Here is a 20,490-nt window from a genome sequence, read left to right as displayed (position 1 = left end):
GGGGGGGGGGGGGGGGGGGAGGGTCATACAGGGTTAATTTACCAATAATAGCAGATTGAAAAGGACATGAAACGGTTGCTAGCTCATTGTTGGATAGAATGAGGGTCGGTTCACCTCTAAAACAGGTGGCTGCTTCCAGGTTGGGTGTGGGTGGGGAAGAGAATGGTCAACAGAAGGATATAGGTTGCCTCCAAGAGTAGCAAAGGAGTTTTTCAAAGTAGTTGGAGAAGAAGAGGATGATGTTATATTTTCCTTGTGGATTTGTGGTTAATATGGTTGACTGCTTTCGGTAAAGGAGGAGGAGAGATGGAAGGATGATGAATGGTATGGTGGATTGGAGGGGAGGAAAGGCCGTGTGTTTTAAAGGGTCAGGAAGTTGGGGCCAAGGCCCACCTTGTGACTGTTGGTGGCTCCCCATGTTATGTATAACAATCCACTCCATACAATAAGCCTAAAAATATAGAAGTCCAAAAACTATGCCTGTTAATTATGGGTTCATATCTTTGACAACTCGTAAAACCATCTAAAACTCTGACAATATGAAATAAATCAAAAAACTCTGCTTTCCCTTTCTATCATGCACTGAATAAAGGAAACATGTTTATGCCTATAGGACCTCCTTGAATATATTCTACAAGTTGGTGGTTGTCTTGAATCTTTTTTGACTGGACTTAGGTGTTATTTAGGTTGCTAGCACTTCTTGAATGCATTTGAGTTTGAGCAATGACATATATAACTGCACAATGGAAGTTCTAATTCAGAAAATCCTAGCAAGACTGTCTGTGTGCAATGGATGCCTTATTGTTGCCATGCTTCTCCTCTCTTTATTCTGCTAACAACGAGATGTCTAAAGATGACTCAATCTAGAATAAATCTTTACAAGAATATCATTCTTTTCCTGGTGCGTTCTTAATAAATAGCTTCAGTTGGATGGTAAATTGTCATAGGAATCGCTATTTGTATAGGTTTTTGTATGTTCGGGTTCAAATTTATTCTAGAAGTGTTCCTGTTAAAAAAAATATTTCACCTTTTCATTTAGCTTGTGTGGGAAGTGTTTATATTTGGTCTTTGTTTATAAATAAGTAAAAATGAGTGGTGAATAAGTGGGTATGAGTCTCACAAAATGTATGCATAAAAATTGGTTTAACCATTTTTTGACCTTATAAACACTGGCCAAACATATTCTTATTTTTAGAGAATAAAAGAGGGTATGAAACCTGTTGATAGTGTGTGAGATTTTAGTTACCAGTTTCATTGTCGTAACATGTGCAGTTTTGTCTCCATTTAATGCTACGATTTTTGGGTCTGATCTCAATTTGTGCTTCTTTGGTTGGAGATTTGTATTTGAACTATTATTGGTTCTGATAAATGTGTCATTATAACCAGAGCCAACTTGGGAAGCTCCGGTACCATGATCTTGGAAGGACAGCATCATCATAGATTTTGCAAGAGAAAATAATGAGCAATAGCTCAATCATGAGTTGGATTTTCAATCCTTGTATGTACGTTTGCAGAGAGTCTGGCTTAGCCATTCACGTTTCTTCATTGTAGTGTGCTTGCTTGCCGTTTTGTATATAGTGCAGCGTCTGCAAACTGGTCATGCGGGCTCCTCTCCATGTTGCAATTAGTGGTTAATTGAATTTAGAGCTAAGCCGAAGACAGTATGAAAATCATCAGGCTCTTAGACACGGAAGAAACATATATGGGGACAGGGAGCATCAGGACCAGGGACCAGGTTATAAATTTAATCGAAGTTCATAGACTACAAAAAAATCATTATAGATATGGACATAAACATGATTGTTGCATCGGTTCTCTTTTTGTAGTGTACTTGTTAGACGACGAAGTATACTGAGTACTGCCATGGTAAAGAATAAGGAATGAGCTTTCTTCATCTGGTTTTGCTTTTACTGTGTTGTTCATTTGTTCTCCCCCCCATGGCCCCATATATAATCTTCTATGCAAGATCTATTTGGATCTTAAAATTATTTTCAGAAGTCAATTACTAAATTCTCGGCGTTCCCCTCTCCAACCCCAAACACCTATGCTCACACAAGATCCAAAAAAAAAATAAATAAATAAATAAAAAAATAAAAAATTAAGGATCAAATAGAAAAATTATGATACCTGTCTATAATAAGTTTGTGCCAGGTATTCTGTTTCGGGTCATTGAATACAAAGTGGGAGCTGCCCCGGATAGAGAACCAACGGCTTTTGTTCTGCTTATCCTAGTTGTATTAGGAGCAGTTTCTTGCTGTCGATGCTTAGAAAACTATGAAGATTTCTGATGAACGTCGTGTTAGGTTTTAGTCTGGCAAACTAATGACAAGTTTGTGCTTTATCTCTGTTGTATCCATTATAGAACAGATTTGCTAGTCCTGAAAAGGGCAATTCATTACGTGAAGATTAGTAAAGAAAATGACGCAAACTTTGGCTGGAACTGCGACTTGTTCTATTTAAGATCTGTAGTTTATCATTCAATCTGACTTTTGTATGTAAATTAGAAGTATTACTAGTGTATGTTGCCTTACCATATTCTGTTTATGTTACCAGTTTTAGTCTTTAGTCAGGATTTTCTCTCCTTTCGCCGAGTAGCAGGGGTAATCCTGCAGTGAGATGGCACAAACTGTTGATTAAGTATGCCTTGTATTCGTTTAAGATGTGATTTAAGCTGAAAATGGATTGCATTTTCCAAAGTGAATTGCAATATCACTATGGAAATAGAGTTGTACATCAAGAATAGCCCCAAAAAGATACGATCTCAAGCCGATAACTTAGTTATTGAGACTTAAAAATTGTGTTTAGTTATTTTGGATGCTGGGAAGTCGAGCCAGATACGTAGTGTTAGCCTTTAGGCTTCCTTTATGAGGTAGAAATGGATCTTTAACTGCACAAGTTGGTAACTCTTTTTTGCCTTTTTGTTTGGGATAATCCTCAATTAAGGGTAGACATCTGTTTTTACAGTGCTCTAAAAATTACCATGACATTAGCGTATGATATAATGCAAAGCCTAACGAAAGATGTTTGGGAATCAAAGTTGCTAATTTAGCAGGTTTTCAAGGCCACTACGATTTGGTGCATAAAACCAGCAACTCTTGTTCATGATGTCTCTTTTAGCTTTATTGAATTGGTTCTTTTACGCCTCTGTCCATGGGGCTGCTAGCCAATAACATATCACGTAAGCACCTTCTCCTCTGAGGTGAACACATTTGTGCGTGTCACCTTCTCTATCTTCTTGGTTGAGACGATAAGATCATATTCCATCACCTTGCTCACCCTCAATTTCGAGGCACCTGGGGCAGAGCTCAGGGCCTTGTTTGTACTATCCTACGAGACGACACAACTCTTCATAGACTCGTCACCTAGCCACTTCGAGGCGATCAGAAGGGACCTAACCCTTTGTCGCACCAAGTAGGCCTTGTGAGTTCGATGCGGTTAACGTCAAATCTATTATGCATGTCTTGTGCAAGTTGTACTCTCTAACATATCTGACACATTGAGTAATGTGCAATATGATTGATATAACATCTCTATTGTAACTACCACTAAATCCAAATTTCAAGTACCAAAGTTTGTGCTATTGCCTTGAGGATTGTCTTAAACCATAAAGGAACACCTCAAAAAGTAAATGTTGGGACAGAAATTTTTTCCTCTTTTTAACTTTCTGTTTTGATATTCAATTGGTTATGCGCCCAATTAAACTAGACCAATTAAAGTGAACATTAACCTATTTATAACACAAGAAAACACTTGATGATAATCTATATCCTCCTTTCGTGTGAAACAGTTGCCAACAAGCCTAGTTTTGTGTCTTGAAGGTATTTACTGAGACCTTGCTGATTTATTTCTTCTTGAATTGGTTTAGTTTCACCGATTTCATCACCTTCGTCATTCACATCAACATTAGATTCATTTTCTCCTTTCCAGAGTCTACACTGTAATACTTCGTAGTCCCATTACTAAAACAAAATCCAACACCGTCAAAGCATGACTATCCTCATACAAGACACTATGACGACCTCAAGTCAAAGGACTAATTCCACTACCGAACATTAGAGATTAACTACTGACACTCAGATAGTTATCCATGTGAAATCTTTTAACAGGTCTTCAATGTTTTGTTCTATAACAAAATATCAACGCGTTCATTAAAATGTCACCACACTTTAGCTTGTGAGATCAATTATTTAAAAAATGCCACGCGTGATAATATATCCGTAATAACGATGTCTGTATTTTGTCATTACTTACTAGTTATTACTACGGATGATTTAAGATTCAATCATGTATAATTTGTATCTCATAATTACAACTCCTTATGATTAACAAATTATTAAGATTTGAATCTACGAACTCCTTTATTTAATTCAATTTAATATTAATTAATCAAATAATAGATTTGCCATAAATCGCATCAATCATATATTAAAAACGTTTATGTCCAAAGTCGATTAAACTTAGGGCAGAACACTTACAGTTTCACAATTTAATTTTCTGGTGTCTTACCATGAAAAGTTTTTTACTTTATATGAATGATTGGAACCGTTTCATGGTATACGGATGGAAAACTAGTAATAAGTGATAAATTTCCATTTCTAAACACAAGAATTATCATTATATATCGGTTTAGAGTAATTCCAATTCTTTCTAGCAAATTCAAATTCTTCAAGATTTTCATCAATTTCTTGAAAGAATCACTTGTGCTTTCTTGAGGGCTTATTTAATCGGAAATGCTAAATGAACAGCCCCTGTGACAGGGCGCCTATTTAGACGCTCTGTCACAGTGACATTTTCGTTATTTAATTTTACAAACTATTTGTCGATGGATTCCTTTAAGCACTCTAAAAAAATTCTAGAGAGAGCAAATATCTTTTGATGATAGCTTTTTGTGTCCAAGCCTATCATTCTTTTTGTGTTTGTTATCGTTCTCTCTTTCATATTTTCACTTCAGTTTTCAATGCTAAGAACCCCAGTCTGTACTTGGGATATTCTTTGTCGGGCAAATGATGGAGTTATTGATACGATTAGGAATCATCTTTGGCCAGGAAGGATGATGTAGACATGAAGGCCTTTGAGTTTGGGTTGTGCTGGGGTCCACCCCCATGTCTCAGGCCCTGTGCACAGGGATGATGTAGACATGAAGGCCTTTGAGTTTGGGTTGTGCTGGGGTCCACCCCCATGTCTCAGGCCCTGTGCAAGGAGAAATATCCTTTGAGTTTATCCTATGAAAATACCACCTAAAGGCAGCTAATAAAAAAACCTATGAACGGGACACGAGCGCAAGTGTGCAATCCTGGCCGTGTGTTTATGCTCACTGATGGCCATTTTGTCTTTACGTTTAATTAATTAGATACTTTTGGGTTATATTAGTCTTTTATCATTTTTGTTTTGTTAAGCCATTCTTGATTGCACAATTTTATTAATAATAAAATAAATAAAGTACAACACAAGAGGGGGGGCTCAGCCTAACCTCTAACTAACGAAAAATATGGAGAAAATTTATAATCGTGAGATCTAATCATGCTTCTCATTATTATGAACAGTTCGTAAAACTTGTACCATTTAACCCCTGTTTAACAACTATTATTTGAAAACTATTTTTTCTATATACTTATTTTAACCACACATTCACACAAAAAAAAATATTCTGAACGTAAACTTAAATTTTTTTCCTCCATTTAACCGCACACTCTTCAAAAAATCTTTATTCGAAACATGGGTTTTCCCATTTAATGGCCGTCAAACAGGGGCATAGTTTCGCTTTCATATTCATTGCTAGATGGTGAACGTGTGAACTTAAGGCCACACCCTAAATTCGGGGAAAATTCTTCGCATCATCTACTTCATCATTAACATAGCCAAAAGTATTTCCGGCGAATCACTTACTTTAGGTATATTAGTTTAGCTTCGAGCATGGTTCAGCTTCAAGCCTAAACTCATGGCTCGCACCTTCTGCGTGCAATTTTTGTGTGCTCGATCTACAAGGAACGAATGATGGATCACCTTTCTTCTTAAATATGTAATCTCCTTCGTTAACTGTATCTTAACGTAGCTTTGATTAGAACCTAGACCCTAGTTGAACACTTTTGCTGCTGGTTGTTATTTTTTATTGAAGAATATAACTTGGCTGCTGACAATCAGTTGAGGAAAGAGCTGGACATAAGCATATAACTATCATATTACAATTACAGTACATGTTATTAAAATGCATATAAAACAAGTAGGTATAGTTACCCGAAGAGGCTTAGGGTAAATATACGATATATACTATGATGTTCAAGCCATCTACTTCTGAATACGATTCAACCTCATGGATGAAGATCATATATTCCAGTGCTCATCACATGCAGTTTTACGGATATATGAATGAAAGGACAGCTCAAGTGGAGTAATGATCTACAATATTTCTCATGATCTGTACTTGGGCTTGAAGACATTTCATGTAGTGAGAAGTTTCATTCAGTAATCTGCAAAATTTCATTTCTTCACCGCCTGGCACGAGCTTCCGAAGATCCTTTACGAGCTTACAACCTAACCCTTTTTTAGGGTTTCCTCTTGCAGGTACTCTTCTCGTCAACGAACGGGTTCGGCTTCGTTTCATCAAAGCACGGAGAAATGTACGGTTCCGAATCTTCCAAAGCGTCGCACGACTCCAAGCTCTTCTCGGTCTGACTGCGGAAGCCATCAATCCATAGGCTGAAACCCTAATGAGATTATATCTCCTGTAAGTATCTCTGATAGATGGTGAAGATGGTCTATTCTTGTTCAGTTCCTTTAGGGCTTTGAGGAACAGATATGCGAACCTGGATTCGACTAAACTGTGGCTCGAGGGGAGTTGATTGTGAGTCTTCATGGATGGTATATTGCTGAGTACAGAAGATTGAAAGTCGAAGAAAATTTTTAGGGTTTAAAAGCTAAGAAAGGCAAAGCTTCATTTACAACGAATCTACAAACCAACTACTCCTTCTACTACCCTTAGAGACGAAGATTTTCTTCTGAGTAAATGGACCTCTTTGGCTCAGATTATCAAAACTTCATTTGAGATTTTTTGACATAAGTTTTACTATATACATATGACCAACATGCACGTGCGTGAGTGTGTGAGAGAGAGGAAAGGGGACGGGGAATTGTCAAGAACGAACGTGTGAAGAAAATGTGAGAAGACGACTAATGAATCAATCTTTTATAAATGAAATTTTAAATAAATTGATGAATAATAATGGGATTTATCTTTCATTTTCGAGGTGAAAAGATTGTTTTGTAGGGCTGGATAAGGGCCAACCACCATATGATCGCACATGGTTGCATGTACCTACTTGAATGGCTGGCCATTTTCAATTTATGTGGGCCCATTACTGCAAAATTATAATCTATTTTCCCATATTTATATTTTGCCCTTTGACGTAGTTAAAAGTAATGTATTTTGATAAAATTTGATGATATATAATTAAAAGTTGCTAAAAGGTGCATGGAAATCTCATGCATATATAAAATGTACGATCAAAATTAATTATTAATTTCGACTTAAATTTTTTCAACCTTTTAAGTTACATCGAGCAGAGGATTGCATCTTTTTTAAGTCGTCAAGCAGAAAGAATTAAACAAGTGAGCATGCATGGGAGAATGACCTGAAGACTTAGGTATATTTACTTGTTACGTAAATGGGATTATTTTTGGTAAAACCACCAAGAAGGTAGATTAATATATTAATATATACTGAAATTTTTAACCCCAAAATACAAACTTAGGAGAAAATAATAAATTGTCATGCCTACTTCGACAATGCATCTTTATGTAACCATAATACATACCAAACACTTGACCAGGAAACACTCGTTGATTTAATCGAGTATTAAGAACTATTTGAAATCAAAATGTTGTCAATTCTAAGCGAATAATGAAGATCTATTTGATTAATTAACTTTTTTTGAATGGGAAGGGGTGGGAAGGGGATTGTAGTTCTTGAAATCTTGACCTCAGTCGTGAAAACAGCCATTTCTAACTAATTAAGACAATGAGAATGGGTCAATTAACAAATTTGTTGATTAAAATTTGAATATTGAAATTGAAACAAAGAATTCGAAAAAGTCTAATTTTTTTAATTGTAAAAACTTGAAGCATTGAATATAGAAACATACATGCAAATAGAAACGCACGCTTGGATGGAGCCATTCCTTTCAATAACCAAAAATGAACATGGTAGGTCCAACTTGCCTATTGATTGACATGAATTATTGCTTTCGAATTAAGACTCCTTAACCAATCTCATAATTAGGCTAATGCTTAGACAAACATGCCTATGTCTTTCATTGGAACCACAAATATTAGCTTGTTATCACACATCAATAATAATTAAGTTCATATGATTCTTAACAATTATGAATGTAGTAACCAATTTATACTATATTCATGTTCGAACCCCACTTTTTTAGAATATATTTTATAAAAAAGAATAAGTTTTAAATAACGTATAATTACAAATTAAGGCCCCGTTTGGTAGGGATTTTTTGCCCCAAAAAATTGATTTTTAACCGTTATTTTACTATTCAAGCCGTAATTTTTGACTTCTTCTCTCACATGTGGACCCCACTTTTCTTCTAACGGTCAAAAAATCAATTCTCAAAATCTCTACCAAACGGGCCCTAAGTATGAAATAGTTTTGAATTTACAAGACAAGAAGGACAAGGACACGAGAACTAGTATTTAACTAAATACATGAAGATAGAAATCATGACAAAAGGCACAAGAAATCTAACGTATACCAAATTAGTGTTCAACTTCAAGTGTACTAAACTTGTCAATTATTATTATTATTATTATTTATTATTTATTATACATTATTTATTATTATTATTATTATTATTATTATTTTCTTTCGCTTTGAACATATATAGCCCAACTACACGTCCTATTTTCCAATAATGGATGGATGTAACCTATCACCAATTAGAATTACAGAATTGCATACCCTCAGTCCTTTTTTTCTTTTTTACCCGTTATTGATTTTGATAAAAGACTCTTCATCTTAGTTTCCACCAATATTATTTTATTTTTTTATCATTAGTTTTTAAGAAACGCAGTTGAAACTTTTATACTTGTCTCCTTCAAGAACTACTCGTGCTTCAAGCGATCTCCAAGAATGAAGATAGTAATGCCCTAAAATAAAAATTTTGTAGACACAAATTTACTAAAACTAAAGTTTCAAGTAGATCCAATATGAGTCCTTGGAGAATTGGTCCAAATAAGTTGAAAAAAGAAAAATAATTTCAATAATATTACTTAATCACCAAACGTAATTATCTGTAGCAGGTCGAATAGCGTCATAAACGAATCAATTCTATCCATTTACAATAATCTGTAGTTGTATGAGAGTGGACCTACATGTGTCCCATAATTTTGAATTTCCCACAAAGACTATGTAAGTCTTACCGTTCATAATTTTGTGTGGTAGAATACAAGTTTTGATGGTACTTAACGAACTAATTTCATAAATGCAAATCAAGGTGGGGTTTGAAAATAGTGATGAGAGTGGCATATTTGAATGGTTGAGGTGATTATGGCGGCAATAGTGAGATGCGATGCAAATCTAGTGGTGGTGTGGAGGCTTGATCGATTCAGAGCATGTGGTGGTTGGTGGGATTGGTTAAGGTTTTTCAGGTGATGGCTTATGGTGGAGGCAGGCGCCAATGGTCTGGTGGTGGTGATGATGGTGATAGTGGCGATGATGTAACATGATATGTTATAAATGGTGATGCAATAGCTGAGATATAAAATGATATGTTACAAGTGGCTACAATAGAGTAGAGACGTAACATGATATGTTACTAGTGTTGGTCGCGACTACGTAAGATAGTACTAAGTGTTACACAACTATGTGCTATTCATGGTGCTATTGTAGAAAATACTTCGTTTGAAGATGGTCACGGTGCAAATACATTCCTATAATATAATTTGTTACAACTGTTGGGGTGGTGGCGACCGTGGTGATGAACGAAACACGTGACATTATATATCTAACACGTGCAACACTTGAAATGAATTCCCTCAAAGAATTTCCCTTTAGCTAGACGATCAGTCTCTACTTACTAGGTGTGACAAAACATTTGGATGAGTTCCTATAATGGACGGATGGCTTGATGCCATTTATAATGGATTGAGTTTCTTTCTTTCATCAAATCACGCCTCTCCCTATCGATTCATTTCAGAAGAATAATTTGACAAAGAAATTTCAAAGGTAATATTTTAATTTAAATACATAAAAACAGAAGATTCAAGAATCGCATCTGCTTGTAAAATCTTGCTCCCGGTTTAATTCCGCAATTTTCTCTATCTATTGGTACATGTGTTGTAGTTAATTTAGAGTTAAGGATTTTAAATTTCGATTGCTAAAGTAGAAGTTGTGGACTACCTCTTTATTCTTGAATGGGTCAAATTCATTTGAACTTTGGACTATTTGTTGGGCCATCGGGTTTTGGACTTAAGTAAAAGCGTGTTTCTGATAAATGCACTTAATCTCTAAAATGTGAGATTAATCGTTGGCCCTTCATCTAGCTCAATCTGGACCATTGGATTTGGACATTTTAACTAGACTATAAAAGCCTCCCTTGCCTCTTTGAAATGTTGAACAGTCTCATTTTCTTCTAGGGTTTTCTCTTCATTTCCTTTCTTGAGGGTTCGTAATGCTTCATGATTTTTGAGTCCAATCTTTGTAAATTTCTTAATGATGATTGAGTTGTATTTTGTATACAGTATGAGAGATTGTGAGGAGAGTAATTTCTTCTAAGGGGAGGCGAAAGAAAACATAAGTGAAGGAATCCTTCATACATTTTGTATCGATTTTTTGTGATTCTTAGTGGATTTTGAGCCAAATCTACTTTGTAGATGCTCAACGGATGAGTACGCTTTGGCTGAACATCCAGGGCCTAAGGGGCGAAAATTCTTAGTGTTATACTTTCTGCAATTTTTACAATTTTTGAACAAATTTACTTTGTATATTATTGATCTTGAGACCAAATGTGGTATCAGAGCAGTTTGTCAAAGAGTTAGGGTTTGAATTTTTTTCTCAAAGCTTTTTGAAAACCCTAGATCGCATATCTAATTTTTTTTTTAAAATTCTTTTTAATACTTTAAAATCAAGTCTGTTTTTTGGAAACTTCCGACAAGATCTATCTTCAATTCAAATTTTATTAGATCTTCCATTTGAGTACTCCGTGATACTCCCTTGTGATACTATTTTTGATGAACACTGTATTTTCTTGGGCTTCTGGATTTTCCGAGTGATATTTCTTTAAGACTCGTTCTGAGTGAAAGTGAGTCGACTCGACTCACTCAGATTCCTGCTGATTTCTTGTGACTCACTACTGAGTTGCTGTGACTCGTTAGTTTCTTGTGTAATAATTTATTAGATCTTCCATTTGAGTACTCCGTGATACTCCCTTGTGATACTATTTTTGATGAACACTGTATTTTCTTGGGCTTCTGAGGCTTCTGGATTTTCCGAGTGATATTTCTTTAAGACTCGTTCTGAGTGAAAGTGAGTCGACTCGACTCACTCAGATTCCTGCTGATTTCTTGTGACTCACTACTGAGTTGCTGTGACTCGTTAGTTTCTTGTGTAATATCTTGGATTGTGCAATCGGTTTTGGTATTCCCTCATTACCTTCTTCATTCTGAAACACAAGTTTTTCAATTCTGGTATGAGTTTCTTACTCTCTTCGTTTCTCAGTCAATTTTTAGATCATATACTACTCATTTTGAGTTGGTCATTAAGGGAAGTGATCTACTGCTATCTTCCTTTGTCCAAGGTCTCTTACGAGGACTTGGGAATCTGAGGGGGTAGTGGATTAACGGGTCACCACCACTTATACCCTCTTTCAAGTTGGTAGTTATATCTGATTTTAATTACTCTTGTTGATTAACTGCATATTCTTGATATTAGATTGCTATATTGAAATCTTTATTGTCTACTCTCACTGTCTGTACTTATTATATCTTGTGTGACATTTAAACTTGAATCTGTGAATTTATCTGTAATCATGACTACTGCACAAAAATTTGAGGTAGAAATTTGGAGAGGGACTAAGAATTTAGTTTGTGGAGACAGAAAATGAAAGCTCTGTTAATGCAACAGAGATGTTTTGGGGCTATTGATGGGACTTGAAGTACTGAAATTAGTGCCTATAGAAGATAGGAATTAGATGAGATTGCTTGGAGTTCTATATTTTTGCATCTGTCTGATGGTGTTATTAGAAAGGTTGGAGAAACCACTAATACACAAGGTCTTTGGACCAAACTTGAGTCCCTATATCTGACTAAATCTATACCCAATAAATGCTATCTGCTGAAACAATTCTATAATTTTAGATTTGATCCCTTTTTAAACCTAGAAGAAAACCTTGATAAATTCACAAGATTGGTTCAAGAATTATCTGACTGTGATGAGGAACTGTCTGAAGATCGATAAGTTGTTGGTCTGTTAAATGCACTAGGTGATAAATACAGAGATATGAGAAATGCTTTAGAGTATGGAAGAATTGATCTTACTATTGATATTGTTATATCATCTTTAAGGAACAGAGAACTTGAATTAAAATCTGAAACTAAAGACTCTAAGTTTGGGGAAGGTCTAAATATTAGGGAAAAGGAAAATCAGAATAAAAAGACCAATCGGAACAATCTGTGCAATTTCAATTCACACAAGAAAGGAAAGCCTCAATCTAAAAAATTCAGGAATCAAAACAAATCTCAAATAAAACCCAAGCTACCACCCAGAAAGTGTTATTACTGTGGTAAAACTGGACACCTCATAAAAGACTGCTTTAAGAAAATATTTGATATGAAAGGAAGAACAAATGCAGATGGGGCTACAACTATTGCTTGCAATAATGAATCTGATATACAAGGAGTTATCCTTGTTACCACATCTAAGAGGAATCTAAATGAATGGGTATTAGACTCTGGTGTTCCTTTCATATGTGTCCCATCAAAGAATGATTCACTAACTTTACTTTACTTAGTGGTGGTCAAGTTCAAACGGGAAATAACATGACTTGTCAAATAAAAGGTATTGGAAACCTTAAGCTTCTGTTAGAAAATAACAACATCCTTGAACTGTCCCAAACAAGATGTGTGCTCGATCTTCAAAGAAATTTGATTTCTCTTGGGCAGTTAGATGATGAACATGAAATTATGATCCTCAAAGAATTAACCAGAATAAGTCTAGACTCCAAAGAAATTATTTCTTCTCCTAAATCTAATGGGATCTTCACACTGCAGGTTAACCCTTTGGCTGGAAATAACTTTGCAGTTGTGAAGTCAAATGATAACAAAACCCTAATTTGGCATAGGAGAGTAGGCCACATTAGTGAAAAGGGATTGACTGTTCTGAACAGATTAAAATATTTTGGAAAGGATAACATTGAAAAACTTGAGTTTTGTGAAGATTGTGTTATTGGTAAACAAGATAAAATGCCTTTTAAAACTGGGATTCATAAATCTACCTCTATACTTGAGTATCTACATGCTGACCTGTGGGGTCCAGCATCAGTAAATACTCTAAGTGGGTTTAGATTTTATCTTTTAATTGTAGATGATTTTCCAAGAAAAATTTGGACCTTTCTTTAAAACACAAATATGATACTTTCCAAACCTTTAAACAATGGAAACTTATGATAGAAAATCAAACAAATAAGAAAATCAAAGCACTTAGAACAAATAATGGGCTTGAATTTTGTAACTTTGAATTTGATTACTTTTGTAAAGAATCTAGAATTCTAAGATACAGAACTGTAACATACACTCCTCAGCAGAATGACATTGCTGAAAGGATGAATAGAACTTTGTTGGAAAAGCTTTAAAAACTGTCACTTATCTGATAAATAGAATTCCCTCAAGCGCTACTGATTTTCAAATCCCTGAATTATTGTGGTCTGAAAAGTCTCCAAATTATTTTAAACTAAGGGTTTTTTGATGTACTACCTACTCTCATCAAGATGTAGGCAAACTTAAACCCAGATCTCAAAAATGTATTTTTTTGGGTTATGGAAAAGAAACAAAGGGTTATAGACTGTGGGTAAAAGGTAAATATGGGTTTAGAGTTATTATTAGTAGAAACGTAATCTTTAATGAAAGTCAGTTTCCTTGCAAAAATTCATCAGATCAAAACACAAGTGGGATAACTCCTGTTAAAAAAACTATCCGTGAGAATCTGGAAAGTGATCCTAATGAACCAGATAATTTGATTGAGGTGAAGACCATTCAATCTGATATAATTCAGCCCAAAAATGAATCTGATATTGAAAATCAATCTCAAGAAACTGCTCTTGACAATTATCAGCTGATTAGGGACAGAGGTAGAAGGAACAGATTCTCTTCCACCAGAATTAACCCAAATGAATTTGTGACTTTCTATACTGAACTTGAATCTGTTAATTCTGAACCTACAACCTTTGAAGAGGCAGTAAATTGTAAAGAATCAAAATTTTGGATAGATGCCATGCAAGAGGAGATGGATTCCCTAATAAAGAATAAAACTTGGATCCTTGTCAATAGACCTAAACATCAAAAGGTTGTTGACTGTAAATGGGTTTACAAAGTTAAAGAGGGTGAACCAGAATCTGGGGGTATAAGGTATAAGGCCAGACTTGTGGCAAAAGGCTTTACATAAAGAGAGGGAATTGACTATAATGAGATATTTTCACCTGTTGCTAAATAAACCTCTATCAGAATTTTTTTAACCTTAATAGCACACTTCAACTGAGAATTGGACCAGCTTGATGTTAAGACAGCCTTCTTAAATGGTGATCTTGAAGAAACCATCTATATGAATCAGCCAAAGGGTTTTGAAATGAACAGAAAATCTGACCAGGTTTGCTTGTTAAAAAAGTCACTCTATGGTTTGAAACAGGCACCCAGGCAATGGTATAAGAAATTTTACTCTTATGTTCAAAATCTGGGATTTATTAAAAGTAATTTTGATTTTTGTTTTTTCTTCAAAGGGTCAGGAGGACCTGATTCTCCCTATCTCCTTCTATATATTGATGGTATGCTTGTTGCTTGCCATGATAGATCTGAAATTGATTTTGTTAAAGAAAAACTCAAAACTGAATTCAAAATGAAAGATTTAGGACAAGCAAAAAGAATTTTAGGAATGGAGATTAAGAAAGGTAGAAAAAACTGCATTTTGTTTGTAAATCGAAATTCTTCTATAAATAAGATACTTGGAAAATTTGATGTGATTGAATATAAACCTGTGACTTTACTTATAGCAAATCATTTCAAGCTTTCTAATGAACAATTCCCAAAAACTGATGAAGAGTATGATAGAATGAGTAAAATACCTTATGCTAATGCTGTTTGTTCAATTATGTACCTTATGATATATACTAGACCTGATTTAGCTCATGGAATAAGCATTCTTAGTAGATTTATGGCTAATCCAGATGAAATTCATTGGTTAGCAATTACTTGGATGATTAGATACCTAAAAGGATCAACAGAACTGGGATTAAAATTTCAAAGATGTAATGAAGGTATTATTCTAAAGGGCTATACAGATTCTAACTTTGCAGGTGATTTAGATAAAAGAATATCAACTTCTTCTTATGTATTTACTCTTTGCGATGACTGTATTAGTTGGAAGTCACAATTACAAAAATTGGTAGCATTATCTTCTACAAAAGCTGAGTATATCGCAGCATGTGATGCTGTTAAAGAAGGATTATGGTTAAGGGGCTTGTTGGTTGAAATTGGCTTTGTGAATGAAGTTGTTAGAATCTATACAGACAACCAAAGTGCAATTCATCTGAGCAGAAATCCTGTATACCATGATCGGACTAAGCATGTTGACATTAAATTTCATTTTGTCAGAAATATGGTTGAAAAAGGCCTTATTAATTTGGTTAAAATCCCAACTGAATTTAATCCTTCTTATATTGGTACTAAGATACTGCCCTTAAATAAGTTCATGAACTGTTTAAAAATTATGAACATCTGTTGAAGGTAATGGATACAATTTCAGTCTTTTCTTGTTTATTGTTTTTGGAATATAAGCTAATTCTTTTTCTTTTTCTTATAGGTTGTGTAGAGCAAATGAAACAAGTGTTTTGGTTTTTTAATCCACAAAGAATTTCAAGAATAGATCGAAAGGTGGAGATTGTTATGGACCGCCTCTCTATTCTTGATTGGGCTAAATTCATTTGAACTTTGGACTATTTGTTGGGCCACCGGGTTTTAGACTTAAGTAAAAATGTGTTATGATAAATGCACTTATTCTCTAAAATGTGAGATTAATTGTTGGCCCTTCATCTAGCTCAATCTGGGTCGTTGGATCTAGACGTTTTAAGTGGACTATAAAAGCGTCCCTTGCCTCTTTGAGATGTTAAACAATCTCATTTTCTTCTAGGGTTTTCTCTTCATCTCCTTTCTTGAGGGTTCGTAATGCTTCGTGATTTTTGAGTCCAATCTTTGTTAAATTTCTTAGTGATGATTGAATTGTATTTTGTATATAGTATGAGAGATTGTGAGGAAAGCAATTTCTTCTAAGGGGAGGCGAAAGAAAACATAAGTGAAGGATTTTCGTTTCTTCATACATTTTGTATCGATTCTTTGTGATTCTTAGTGGATTTTGAGCCAAATCTACTTTGTAGATGCTCAACGGGTGAGTAGGCTTCGGCTGAACATCCAGGGCCTAAGGGGTGAAAATTCTTGGTGTTATACTTTCTGCGATTTTTACAAATTTTGAACAAATTTACTTTGTGTATTATCGATCTTGAGACCAATAGTAGAAATTCGAGTTCTTGAATCTCGAGTAATTCATATTCTTCGATAAGCTCAAAATATGGCTAGGGCTTTGAGCAACCGTTTCTGTGTGTATATTTACACATGTACAAGCATTCAATCATGGCATTGGCTACAACGATGCAGTCACTTAGGTTTATTCCTCCTGCGCTGCCATCGGTGTCGAAAATTTTGATGAGTTAAATCGCGTTCTTGTTAACCTCTGCATCCGCAAAAGGGTTGTTGTCCGTTTCAAATTCTAATATTTACACAAAGTTCTGTGTTTCAGTTGAATTTTATTTATTCATTGGCATGTTCGAGATAAATGAATTCTTAGGTTTTGTTTATAAGAATATTATTGTGTTCCTAAAACTGGAATATTATCGTGATAGCTGCAAAATCCGAAGCCTGCGACTTTAGCAAGAGATTTAACCTACTTAGATGCCATAACTCGAAAGACTGCAATTTTGCTTTTAATTGCTGATTGAATACTAATTATAGGATATCAATATTTTATGGTATTAGATTTTTCGTTTCAAGTATCTTGAAATTCTGTTCACTATTAACCAGTAATTCACTAGTGTTGTTCAGGCTTATCTTATGCATATGATGAGGCTGCGTTAGCATTAAGAAGACACATAGAGGAACACGCTCGCGATCTCAGTGATGAAGCATTTTCCCGTTTTATGGATCAACTGTATGATATCATTGCTAGTCTTTTAGAAAGAAATGAAGTCACTGAAAATATGAGTGCTCTGTGGGTAATCGATGAGCTATTAGATTTTAAAGTCGGAGAAAATGCTCTAAAGGTTGCTAAAATTGTAAATTACATGCAAACTTCTATTGAGGCAAAGCGTGAACCTGAAATTTTGGTTCTTGCAAGTGCAGTGCAGGGTCACTTAGCTAGAGCTATTGGGACAATGACTACCGTTGAAGTGGAATGCCTTGTATGTTGAATTTTTCTTTGTTTTTTAGCATGATAGTTTTGTGGAGGCCTATTTCTGATATGGCTTGTAATGAAGAATATGTTTGCGCCACAGTTGCATTGCGGTTTCACAAAGTTGTAATGGAGTAGATACCATAGACAATAAGGTCAAGTTTTGTATTCTAATATCTTCATCACTAATTAGAGTTTTGAATTTTTTACTTTACGTAATTTTTCATCTAGTAAGTAGTGTCACTTTGTTAAATTTTAGATTTAAATACATTGTTGGTTTGACAGTGTCCTCTGCAAATAAGTTACAAGAGTACAAGGGATTTTCTTTTGAAGAACTAGAATGAGATGATTCTAATTTTGTTTTGTTTATGGCCTTTTCAAACGTGTATATCTATTAGTATTTGATGAGGGACGGAATATATGTAATTATATTCCTATATTGAACATCTACACTTTTATATTACTACAGGACAATGTTAATGCATATTTTGGAATTAATCATTGGCATATTTATTATTGATCATATTCTTAGTCCAAAAAGAATTGCTATTGAATATTTACGTTTGACAATTCAAGAATTAGGAATACTATTTAACACAATCAAATAATGCTATTGAAAATGATACATTATATTCAATAAATGCTATAAATATTTAAAAATGATAGAAAAAGAATACTATATATTGAAGATGTAACCATGATTATTAAAAAATGTTATTAAAGCCAAAATTATTTCGGACAAAAAATGCTTTTATGTTGAAAAAGATTGGGCGAAAAGAATGCCTTAAATATTAAAATTATAACAGTAACAGAATGCTATGTAAAAGTTTTTTATAGCATTCAAAAAATGTTATGATAGAGGTAAGACTTTTAATAATACCATCTACAATAGTATTTCGAAAAATGTTATAGAACATGCTGATAGCGTTCTTCGCTAGCTATATATCAATTGATATTGGAAGTGTTATACCCTAGGTCCAATCGACTTTGGACATAAACACCTTTTAATATATAGTTAATACAATTTTATGGCAGATCTATAATTTAATTAATATTTAATTAAATAAAATAATGGAGTTCGTGGATTCAAACCTTGATAATTTGTTAATCACAAGGAGTTGTGATTATGAGATACAAATTACATATGATTGAATCTTAAATCGTCTGTAGTCGTAAGTATTAACGAGATACGGATATCGTTATTACAGATAGACCATCACGTGTGTCATTTCTTACTTGTGAAGTAAGTAGCTGATCTCACAAGTTAAAGTGTGGTGACACTTGAATGAACACGTGGATGTTTTGTTATAGAACAAAATATTGGAGACCCACTGAGAGGTTCCACATGGATAACCATCTGATTGTGAGTGATTGATCTCTAACGTTTGGTAGTATAATTGGTCCTTTGGCTTGAGGTGGTTATAGTGCCTTATATGAGGACAGTCATACTTTGACGTTGTTGGATGTTGCTGTGCCAAGGGCAGCTAATATGACATCGCTCGAGTATGTCAAGAATCATATGAAAGTTGTGAATGATCAATTGAGAATTCGCCACTCTTATATAGTAAGATGTTATAATCTGCATTTCATTCAATTAAACCGATAATGAAATCCTTGGTCAAGGTGTACTCATAAGTCGAAAATGAGTTTTCGACTTATATTGACTTAATAGTGGAGTGAAAAATATGATCGATAATCGAGATTGAAATACTTTCATATCTCGTAATTGATTGAATCATATTGATTATTGACGAATGAATTATAGTTTCACGATAGTTTGATTTTGTCATACCACATGACATTTTCCGTCACATGTATTGCTCTGACACATTGCTAGATATCAATTTGGGACGGCGAGTGTGAATTGGTGATAAATTAAAAGAGTGTTTTAATTTATCAATTTTGATTAGATCAAAATAGTATTTTACGTAGTTAGACATTGTGATCGGGAACCTGATGGGTCATACCCAAAAGGAGAACTGAAAGATTGTGATTTGTTAATTAATTAAGCGTTAGATAAATTAATTAATTGGGTTGCTTATTTATAGGCTTGAATTAATTAATTGGATTAATTAATTCATGGACCAGATTTAATTAAATATTGGATCGGGTTAGGCCAAATTCGTTTGGGCTTATATAAATAAGTTATTAGGGTTTACAATTTTATAGAGAATTTATTATTCTTGCTAGCACAAGAAGAAAACTCTAATCCTACAATCTTGTTCTCTGTGTGGATTGCCGTTGGAGGCTAGATAATTGGGCAGCTGTGGGAGGTAGATCAAGGTTGCTGGAGCAAAGAAAAAACAAAAAGTTTACAGATCTCAAAAAGTGTAATACTTTTATCACAATTTCTATCTAAATACAAAGATGATTCCTGATAAGAATTGAAAATTATTTTATTTTTCGCTACGTATGATAAGTAAATTTCCAACAGATATATTGTAGCCTTTGTTTGGTTTTAAGTGAGTACTTTTTTCAATAGTAATTCTCTATTTCCTTAATTGCTTCCAGCCTCGCAATTCTGGCATCGGTAAGATACTAGACAAACGCAGTAAAGAAATGACACATGAACGACCCAATCCTTAGCCTTAGTATTTTGATTGAAACGCTTACCGCTAATGTAAATATTAAGGTGGACCCTTGTCAGTTTAAATCATTTTAATTGCCAATAAGAGAATAAGAACTGAAACCATCATTCTTTTATTTATTGTAAATTTTTTATACAGAAATGTTACACAAGGTAATGAACCAAAAATATACAAAACAACCAGGAAAAT

The 20,490-nt window shown here is 34.3% G+C and overlaps 2 protein-coding genes across 3 annotated transcripts in view; one reads left to right on the top strand and one right to left on the bottom strand.

The window, feature by feature from the left end:
- The window catches only part of LOC111398965, a 3,964-nt gene extending 2,054 nt beyond the window's left edge, over positions 1-1,910 (top strand). The window contains exons 2-3 of one of the 2 annotated variants that reach the window (XR_002703485.1): positions 1,387-1,735; positions 1,827-1,910. Coding sequence is in view for 1 of the 2 variants with exons in the window: in XM_023026145.1 (XP_022881913.1) it covers positions 1,387-1,440 (54 nt within the window). In the remaining variant the exon portion in view is untranslated. Of the gene's footprint in view, positions 1-1,386 lie in introns of both variants that reach the window. The other variant, XM_023026145.1, reaches the window with a different exon arrangement.
- Positions 1,911-6,141: 4,231 nt separating this feature from the next.
- Positions 6,142-7,161, bottom strand: LOC111398960 (transcription factor IBH1-like). Its single transcript, XM_023026143.1, has one exon. It carries the CDS (start codon positions 6,851-6,853, stop codon positions 6,380-6,382), a length of 474 nt encoding a protein of 157 aa, XP_022881911.1. The 5' UTR covers positions 6,854-7,161; the 3' UTR covers positions 6,142-6,379.
- Positions 7,162-20,490: the final 13,329 nt, after the last annotated feature.

Source organism: Olea europaea, chromosome 1 (genome assembly GCF_002742605.1).
Source record: "Olea europaea var. sylvestris chromosome 1, O_europaea_v1, whole genome shotgun sequence".
Taxonomy (NCBI): Eukaryota; Viridiplantae; Streptophyta; class Magnoliopsida; order Lamiales; family Oleaceae; genus Olea; species Olea europaea.
The sequence above is the reverse complement of the archived record's forward strand: the minus strand, read 5'-3'. Positions and strand labels throughout refer to the sequence as shown.